This window comes from Marmota marmota, unplaced genomic scaffold, assembly GCF_001458135.2.
Source record: "Marmota marmota marmota unplaced genomic scaffold, marMar, whole genome shotgun sequence".
In the NCBI taxonomy this organism is placed as follows: Eukaryota; Metazoa; Chordata; class Mammalia; order Rodentia; family Sciuridae; genus Marmota; species Marmota marmota.
Window position 1 is genome coordinate 31,643,962 of NW_026000057.1, and position 10,875 is coordinate 31,654,836.

At 37.1% G+C, this 10,875-nt stretch overlaps 1 protein-coding gene across 1 annotated transcript in view; it reads left to right on the forward strand.

The window, feature by feature from the left end:
* Positions 1-10,378: 10,378 nt before the first annotated feature.
* LOC125619846 (capping protein, Arp2/3 and myosin-I linker protein 3-like) overlaps positions 10,379-10,875 on the forward strand; it is a 19,321-nt gene continuing 18,824 nt past the window's right edge. Inside the window, exon 1 of the mRNA XM_048813861.1 lies at positions 10,379-10,705. Coding sequence (XP_048669818.1) covers positions 10,379-10,705 — 327 coding nt within the window. The remainder of the gene's footprint in view (positions 10,706-10,875) is intronic.

The window sequence follows — 10,875 nt, forward strand, 5'->3', positions numbered from 1 at the left end:
GCATAGAACATAAGCATGGGTGAATCCATGTTCCAATAAATTGTCATCAAAAAAGGTTCAGGAACATACAAGAAAGTAAGAAATCCACAAAGATTTCAGGCATATTCTTAAAAGCAAGGAGACTGCAGCTTATGCATGATGCCCACCATGACAGATACAGCTCCATCCTTTTCATGACAGAATGAAAGTGAAATTAATATTTTGAGGTTGAACTCAAATCCACTCTAGCTTATATGGATATATTTTTAAATTAGGCTAGGCATTTGCAAACTTTGTATGTTGTTATCAGCAGTTAACACCTCAGAGTTGAGTTTAACACAGAAATGCTATGACACCACAGCAGGTTGCCACTGGCCTCCTTCAAGTCGCAGTGAAACTTAAACTTATTATCAAATTACAAAGGAATCCATAGGTTAATGAAATTCAATGACTGTAGAAGCTCTGTATCAACAACCATCAAAGACCAGGCACAAGTGAGAGCAGGCAGAAGAGGCAGGTTTTGCTCTGGTCAAGGCTGACTTGCCTTCGTGGTGTGATGTGACCTGAAAAGTAAACAGGCAAGAGTGTCCTCTCAGTTATCCCCACTGACACCATCTTGGCGCCATGCTAGCATCCTGTCTTTATTACTTGCCTAATGTAAATAAAATGTGAAAACTCTACCTTAGAAAGTGATGTTAAAATGCAAGAGCTACCCATGTTTTCTTGGATCCTCCTACTAATAGGGATTAGGTATTTGACACCTTGAAGCCACAGGGTCTGGGAGAAAATAAAGGGAATTTCAGTTGAAAAGGCATGAGGTGGAAGAATATCGTGGCAATGGCAATCCTTGTGCAGCCAAGGGACATCATGGGATGCAGGGCTGGGCCCACCTTTGAGAGATTTCTGAATCCTAGACAGCTTTAAAGTCAGCATGAAGACACAGATGGGCAAGGTATGAGAAACTGGCCAAGATGAACCTCTGTCTACTTTTCCATTCAAGGGATCCAAACAACCTGACTTGGAATTAAAGGAAGGCCTCTACAATGCAAGATGACCAAGAAATCACCCTGCAGGGGGAAACACTTAGAAGACTTGAGAATAAGAACAGTTTTTAATTATTAAATGAGCTCTCAGAGGAAAATTGATGAGCCTCATTCTCTGGAACCCTATAAGGCAATTCTAAGAACAACAAGTGTGTATCCAGAGAGACCTCTCCCTCTCACTTAGAAATGTAACATGTAGTGGCTAGATTGCCCTGTCCAGGAGGCTAGACAGAAGGGCCCACATGGGGAGTGGCCTGTGCTAAAATTCTGGTGAACCTTTCAATTCTATGAGTTGTATTTTTCATACACAGGCTCAGACATAAGCAGGTATAACAAATAAAAGGTTTCCCTTATCCCTTCCAATCCTCCTCCCCAGCACACAAAGGACTGGTTGTGGACCACATGGTCAAATTAGGTTTCCAAAGTTCCTTGCAGCTTTGAAAATCTCCTAATGTTAGAATTAGACTATGCCTTAGCAAACAGGTTCCCAGTTAGAACTAAAATAAATGAGAATCATCCATTCTCTCCATTCACAAGATTCCCATAATCCATTCCACTGTTAAATGTTGCTACCTGGTTAAAATTTTTTAAATATGCCACCCAATTTTCTGCTGCTTCCAAATTCTGCTTTCTCTTCTTCAGTGACAGGAATGGTGAACAACATCTGAATGTGAACTACTACAAAAAGAGGGCCTCTAACTTTCAGAACCTTAGTTAAATCACGACTCACCCTTTTCAGATTCAGCCTGTATAATCTTTCAGTTCCTGTTACAATTTAAAGTTCTTTAATCATCACAGAGACATTTTTTTAAAAAATATATACTCCAAAACTTTACCCTTGCATTTCTAGAAGGGCATGTGAGATGAAACAGAATATTCAGGAATAATTCTAACCAGAGGTGAAAGCCACAGAGATTCATTCCCAGTTGATGAATGCAGATAGAAGTTTAAAAAGATTTTATGTTTGAAACTGTACTTTGCTCAGTCTTCCACACCTTGAAGAGAAAATAATCCTGTGCTAGGGAGATAAAGTCAGTCCCAGACCATCTGAGACTATAAGTATTGTTTCAGAATGAAAATCAAAAAGAGCTCAGAAACTCCGACCTGCCCGGCTAATTTAAACAGAAGCCAGTAGACAAATCTGGGATAGTAAAGGTTCAGTGATCATCTGTAAGGACAGAACTGAGAGTCGTGCCTCATATGCTGCCTCCTCATGGGTGTGAATTCTGGAGCTGAGCTTTTCTAGACATCAGTCATTGGATAGATGGGGGAGAGCTATGAGTAGTCTGTACTCAAGCCGGGGCTGAAGGTTTATTGTTGGCATATACACACTCAGTCACCTCCTATCTGGGTGTGCAATGTGTCTTACATCTCTAATTCCCAAACTTATTAACTTTTATTCATTTGCATTTGCACATTGTAAAGTATAATCTAGACTTCCTAACTGCTTGTCACCTAGCCCTCCCCCAAATTAGTATAATCACTAGTCTTCCTGAGAAATAAGCCATCATCTACCTTGGAGAAAATTAACCTATACACCTTTTGACCTACACAAATCCACTAAAAACTGCTCAGTCCTCTGGGAAAGGCACTCCTACCAATTATGTGTGTACATTCTGGCTATTGGGCAAAAACTATAAAAGCCCAGTTAATAAAACAAGAGCATTTTAAAAACACATGAAAACACACTTTTACAGGATTGAGGCTTACAAATCAAGAGATTCATTGGATGTCTGTGAGCTGACAATGACTTAAGTTCCATAAATTTTCAAACTAGAACTCTATATAATTTAAAAACTTTGCCAGGCACAGTGGTGCATGCCTGTAATCCCAGTGGTTCCAGAAGCTGAGGCAGAAGGATCACAAACACAAAGCCTGCCTCAGCAATTTAGTGAGAATCTGTCTCAAAACAAAAAAAAAATATGGGTTGGGGATGTGGCTCAGTGGTTAAACTGCCCTGGGTTTAAAAAAAAAAAAAACAAAACTTTTATGTCTATCTTACCCTTTGCCTGTTACTTCATTCAATGAACAACCAGGTATCAAATGCCTGTTCTATAGCAGGCTCTGTGCTGGACCTTAAGGTATGAAGATAAGTTGGCTGCTCTCTCCAAGGCCTTTCACTTCCTAGGGAAGAGAGGCAGACAAGTAAACAAATCATCAGAGCAACTTGCTCTTATCAAAGTGAAATGAAGAGGCTGACTCCCTTCTCTCCAACAAAAGATGTCAGGAGGGGCAAATTCCAGAGTAGATGACAAATGAACAGAACTGAATGAGAAGGACAACTACTGTTATCACAATAATTAAGCCCACACAGAAAAGGTATGTGTGTACTTTAATAGCATTAATGATACATAAATAACCAACAATACAAGACTGTATCATTTTTTAAAAATTTAATTTCCTTGTTAATAAACAGACAAAAAAAAAAATAACACATCCTTGAAATCCTGACTCAGGACCTATACTTTTAAGAGAATGTATTATGCTTTTAACTTAATTTCATAAAATGGCATCGCTTACAAGATGTTTAAAAACAAATGTCACTAGATGGCTCAAAGCCCACTAAGGAGAAAATAAAAAGTCAGCAGAGTTGGTGACACTTTAAAAAAAAAAACCACTTCTCATATAGCCCATATATCTTTCCCTTGAGTAGGATCCAATGACATTTTGGGGGGCAGAGGAAGGCAGGAGATTATATGGGAAAAGGTAACATTTCTATATTACAAAGGAATGTTGTTTTCTTCTTTTTTTTAATTTGGGGTTTTCTGGATTTTGTTTTGGGTGAATTGTTGTTGTTGTTTTCCATGAAATATGCCAGGTCATTTTCTCTTCAAGTCCAGGTCTGGGAAATAATTAAAATATATAACTCACCCAATAAATCCAACACTGAGTGATTAACATATCTTTTCTCACTTGTCAAAAATTGATTAGCCTAAGGGTAAATACAAGGAAAACTGAAAGAAAGCTTTCAAGTTCAAGCTAATAAGCTAAGGTGAAAAGAATTCAGCCTTTTAAATTTAGCAAGAATAAAGTCAGTTCAAATGACCAACAAAATTGCCCTCAACCTAACTGTGTCACCTTATTAATGCCTTCTCCTCACGCTCCCTTCCATGATTGGCTGGAGATGGAAGCACTCCATTCACCAGTCACCATGCAGAACCATTTACAACGAATCAGAACTTGACATAATGACTCAAAATAAATATATAATTTATCTCCATTTATTGTTTCAGAAGGTAACTCTGCAATGTCCAAATTATTCAACAAAAATTTATTCAGTGCATAAAAAGCAAGGCATTGAGCTAGACACCACCATTCCAATGACCACATTTCCAAACTATAACTTTAAATATGCTTAGTAACAAATCATTTTAAGCATTTCCAAGAATACACAGCAACCTGAGAGACATAGTTTAAAAACAGACATAGAATTTACAAAATATTCTAATGTTACATAAAAATATCCAAACATTTAAAATAAGAACTAGCAACTCCTTCTGTCCCATACACACAACTCACCCCCTCCCCCACCACCAAAAAAGAAGAAAAACACTGGGGCAATACAGATAGAGAGTCTCTTTAAGTCTTAAACTTTTAGAGTTGATGTTATTTTCTTAATTTAGTTTCATATAAATAAAACTCTCTGAAGGCCAAACATCCTTCTTCTGGTTTCATAACTGCAGAAAGTACCTGAAATTAACAAACATTGTAAGGTGGTATGTCATAAATTAGAGGCAATTTTTATAAATCCCTGATGTCTCCCTGTTTGTTGAACTCTTTTTTATAGACACATGCAACATTCCCAGTTGTAACAGAGTTTGACAGAAAACCCAACCAACCATCTTTAAAAGCAGACTATTTTGCTGTGAATCAAAATCATGGCTTAGGGGAATAAAAAGAAGAAATGTGTAAAGTTCTATCCCTCTCTATGATAGTTTCAAAAAACCCTCCTTAACTCCAAAAATGCAACATTTTAATAATTTGTTGCCATTTCCTCAGTCAGCATTTTCGTTTTTTTAATATCTAAGGTTTCTGCTATTGAAGTGCATGTCTGCGAAAATGAATTTGAGATCTCAGCAGTGGATCTAGGTCTTCAAGCTGACAGTATATCTGATTTAAGCCATTATTCAGAAAATTCAACCATGGAAGAATGTGGAATTTTAAAATTTTATTTCTTATATGAAATATAATTGATAGCTTCATATAGGAGGCAAAACTATTAGAAAATAAATTAAAATTGCTGAAAATATCAAAAGTACTAGAGACTAAATTTATAAACTGAAATCCTGTCTTGGTGCCTATATCATTCCCACCTAAAGACTGGATTTTAAAAAGGAGTGAAATACCTAAGAAGCACTGGTTGATATTTTTGCCCAACTGATCTCCACAAATTAACAAAATCCTCAGACCAGAGCAACAGTGTGGGTCATTATCTGAGGTACAGGCTAAGAGGCTTACAACAGCACTCTTCAAAATAAAAGTAAGCAAATATGCTGTTTCTACTTCTGTGTCTATTTTTTTGAAAAAAAAAAAAAAAACAATGTTTAACAGTATTTCTTCAATGACTCTCATGCCAAAATCAAACCAAATTATAATATTCATCACAGGAATGTTATAATTCTGCTGGTATAGAAATGTATCAAACTATTTTACATGGTTAGTAATTTAGTAAAACAAAATAGGAAACAAAGTGTGATGACAACTTAAAATACATCCAAAAAGGAGGTATCAATTTTCAAAAATATTTTCAAGAAGAGCCTCTTTGTTCAAGGAAAAATTTGCTTCCACTTACCTGTAGTCTAGTCCTACCTGTCCCATTCTATCTATTCTCTCTCCATTTCTTTAAACATACAAATAAGTGTCATCATAAGCTACTGTTGTAGACCCAAGGCATTCATGGTTTTCAATATTACTGGTTCTTACTATTCTCGAGTGACCTGAAAATACATAACATGTTGTCATTTGTAATTCTGTCTTAGCAGTCACTGAATCACCATTCCCAAAAGGAAAGACCAACTGTAACCATTCAAACTCCCATATGTCATTCAATGATTCTCTAGTCCTCAGAGTGGTGGGTATAATCATTGTCCTTTACATATGGGAAAAGGGGCCTGATGAGTTATAATACATAACCTAAAAAGACACTAAAGTGGGACTCAAAACCTCACCATATCCTTAAATAGCACAAGAATGCAATATCAGAAAGTTGCTGAAAAAGTTGACAAAGTGATTTTTTAGTAATTATCCCAATTCCATATCATGAATCATCATCTTTCTTCATATTTCTGGAGGTGTCCAACACAATTTCACAAAACGTTCAAAATGGTAATTTAACTGCATTTGCTAAAAGGAGAATATCTCTAGAACAATGCTATTTTCCAATGAGGTCACTCTAAATGGATTCTTTATTTGGTTTTATAATTAGTTTCAACTTTACACATGGCTGACACAAAAAAGATAAGGAAAAGCATAAGAGGCCAATTATAAAAGTTATGTATGCACAGTATATCCAAGTCATACTTCATATCTCTAAAATTATAAATCAAAACAGGTCATAAACAAATAGATTTTTAAAAGGCATATTTTTCAACTAACATAAACAATGTCAGAGTAAACCTCACTAGCTAGATTCTAAGGTGCTAATTTTTCACATTTTAACTGAGTGTCTTAAAATATATTGTCCATTAAAGTAAGAGTTCTTCCCCACACTTCAATAAAAACTGTTCTTCTTATGTTTTATTGATAACACTTAGAACCACTGGAATTTTCTTAAACTCTCAGGTGTTGCCTTAAGCCTTAAGATTACAAAATGTTTTAAAAGCTATGAATTTGTGGTATATTTACCTTACACAAGTCCAGAAAGGAAATATTAATGAATCAACCTGATTTGTAACTAACAACATGAATTTGCATGCTGTTCACTAAGTCCTGAAAAGGATTTGTTCTCTAAAGTATATTATCCCTGACAGCACTATGAGTTAATTCGATTAGCAGAACCTTTTCTTCACATCCAGTACTGATGCAAAACTTACCTACCAAACACTGATGCTTAATCATAATAAATTTAAATTAATGATACTGAATTAATAAGGTTTCATTATACTCAAATTGGAAACCAGACACATGAAACAACTCAACTGGTTGTAACAAAATTCAGTAAAATAAAGTCACAATGAGCTTTTCTTGCTGTATCACTAAGAAAAGCATTATTGGCTACTTACTCCCCCATTTCCAGAACCACACATGACAGTTATAACTGATGTACCATATTCTTGTTTTCATTTTAAGTAGTTTTACTAGTCTCTCAGCTAGAAATACTGGCTAGCCTGAATCCTCATGTAATATTAATTTACTTTACTTACAACTTCTTGCTTGCATGGTCTTTGATACCTTTCCAGAATTGTCCTATGAGTATCTGTTTACACCAAGAGTATATAAGCTGGCAGTATACAAGAAAAACAGCTCGTTCCCCATGGCCAATAGCAACCTTACACAAAGCACAACAGTGCACTGCCTAGAGTTTTTGAGATTCTCAGGAACTCTACCCAGAAGTTATCCTTCAGCTGCATCCCAGGGTATCTGAAATTTCTACATAAAATCAATTAGGGCAAAGGGCCCATAACAAAATACCTGAAGATGTGAAGAGCTACATTAAAAAGTCACACACTTATCATCACATAGAACTAATTTTCTCTATGTATTTTTAACTGTCACACAGCAAAGGTCTATGGCCACGAGAGAATGTTAGGGCTACACAAATCATTCCAGGCAGGAATAAGTACAAAGCAATGAAGAGAAGCCAAAGTTTAGAACAAGGCCTGTGGAGTACCACTGCATAGAAAGCCAGATTACAGAGTATATTGAAGGTAAGGAAAAGGAGATGGTTACTCTTCTATTTATAACCCTCAGTCTTTTGCCTTATAGCTATGAAATAGTCCCTTAAAAACATAATGTAAAACGGTAAATAATCAAATTGTTCTGCTTTCCAATAAATACCTTTCCAAGATGTTTTCTCTGAATTCTTATAGTTTTTTATTGTTTCTAAGAACAGTCAAAATGAAATAACATCTGTTTTACTAATTGAAGTAATTTTTCTGTTTTGAGGTAATCTAAATAAATACTTCCCATTCCCACTTCTATCTTCCCTTTCATAAGGTTTAGAAAATGGATCAGGGACTTTGAACACACTTTGGCAGACTCTACAAACCTCAAAAATGGCACAGTTGACACTCAGACTCAACCTACCTTTCTAAAGTTGCATTCTGGAAGTGCAAATCAAAAGAGGTGGCAACAAATCACCACAGAAAAATCCACAAGCACAGCTTTATTTGTACACAGCAATTTGCTACACAACAAAAGTCAGATCATAGCAATAAAGATAACTGTAAGCAAATATCAGGATATGCCAAGGTAATAATGAGCTGAATGTTTCTCATTTCTGTATGTATACATAGCAAATACTATAATATATTCTTTGGAAAAGGAGAGAAGGCCAAAGTAGCACAAATATTTCCTCAAGGATAATCCTGTGTTGAAGACTTGACAACTGAAATGAAATTCTAACAATATTTTGGTGTAAATACTGGTTTAATAAACTATATATTACCTACTTTTTGTAAAAAGAAAATCACTTAATAATTTGTTTTCCACTCGGTAAATATATACTTTCCCCTTACTGAGCATGTGTATTCACATTCAAGAGGATCAAAATAGATTTTTCTCAAATAACTAATCACAAAAAATTCACGTATGACAAAATGTTGATTACAATCTTGAAGAATGCCTTTTAAGCCAACAATATAGTCAATAAGAAAGTATAACAGAAATAGCATCAGTGTGCCCACCTTATAATCAGATTCATCAATAAAAGTTTTTTCTATAAACAAAATCCCTTATTTAAGATTTACATCAGAATCCCTATCAAAACAAATGCAAGATTAACTTTTCATCTTTTGAGTCTATTACGCACATTTCCATTTCACTTGTGTAAAAATATGTAGATCAAATTTCTGGAATTATTGAGAACTGTGTACTTCTAATGAAAAATCATAACAACATAGCATGGGGGAAAAGGTAAAATAGCTATGGAATGGTTAAATAGATTCTACCATATTAACTGGCAAAGACACCAAGGCAGAATTATGAACAATTATTTTCACATTGCTCACTTGATAACAACTTTATGTTTACATTAGGAATCCATATTTCGTGATTTTAAAAAAAAGAAATGTGACCATAAGTGTGCATGATTGTTTTTTAATTGCCCAAACATTGATTGCAATTAACCGAACTGTAAATTTACCTTAATTGTTTTGAGAATAAATAATCTTAACCTACAGAATGATGCTACACCTAAACTTTACACATTAGGGAGATCTTGGTCATTTTCTGATATTTCAGTAAAAGGTCTTCATTTTTGAAAATGTCAACAGAAATCTTTAATACAAAACAGTTCTTTGGAATGAATTTGATTTGACTGTTTACATAAGGATCCATGCCTGCAGAAAAAAAAAATCATAGTTGTGCATCTAACTGTAGTCGTATTTCGAATCATTTTTGCAAAACTACTTCCTCCTTATTTTGATGGGTCTGCGAGTCTTGCACAGAAGCAAGAATTATTCCAATATAATCAAAACAAAAGAAGACATTTTATTTCTCTTTCTCAAAAAAAAGAACACAAGTTCCCCCTTGAGTCCCCGGCCACCCATTCACCACACACACACACACACACACACACACACACACACACACACTTCACACACACAATTACTTTAAAACTGAAAGGCACAGGATCTTTTCTGAAACCCCAGGGAGACTTATGTAGTCTTTAGGCTGCTGTGTTACTTAGCCTAAGTGCTCCTGGTGCAAATGACTTTATTGCCTTGCACTCTAGTTGCATGCTCTGGCCCCATCAGATAACATCGCTACACATAACACAACACCACACACACACACCCCACACCACAGGCCAAGTTTCCAATTTCAGAGGCCCATTCCGCGCACACAGTCCATGTTCATCTCGGTTATGTTCCGTGTCCTGACCCCACAATTAAGGGACACTACTTAATCCTGGTGGATCTGCTCCGTTGCCTCATTCTTGCAAGAGTCCTACGAAGGTTCCTCCCCCACACCACCTTGGAACGTGATGAAGACGGTGGGATCTCACGACCACAGTTTGTCCCCTTCCTCACCCCTGGCATCCCGCCTTCTCTTCACCAGCAATCAGAGAACCATCCCTGCACCGAGTGTATACATAAAATCCAAGGGTGGAGAATTAAATAGCCCGTTACAAAGGGTGCCAGGGGCATGAAGAAAATAAGCGGGATGAGGTTCCCGAGGGGAACCCTTCGAGAGCAATGACAGGGCGACAGAAGGATGTCAGCGGTGGTGAGAGAGGTTGGAGAATGGCTTTTCACGTCGTTCTCAGGCGTTTGGGGGAATCCCGGGGCGACAGGGGCATTGATAGGGGTTCTCCGATCGTTCCCAGCCTCATGATCCCCCACGCGCCCCCTCGGCCACCTTCCCGCGGACAGCCACCCAGCCCCGCGCGGAAGGAAACGCCAGGCTCCCCCCACGCTCTCCCGCTCTCTCGCGAGTCCTGTGCAGGCCCTTCCAGTGGGAGGGGGAAGGGGCGCGGAGGGAATTGCTGCAATGGAGCATCGAGAGAACCCTGCCCCAGCGAGGTAGTCCGTGGAAAGCCACGGCCACATAAAAATGCCATATTAATTTTTTAAAAGCCATAAATCACCCCCTCCCTCTGCAAAAGAAAACCATAAACCCGATCCCATGCAAGCCTGCGAGCAGCCACCCACTTCCTATTTCTGTCATAGCAGCTACACCCTGCCAGCAACCA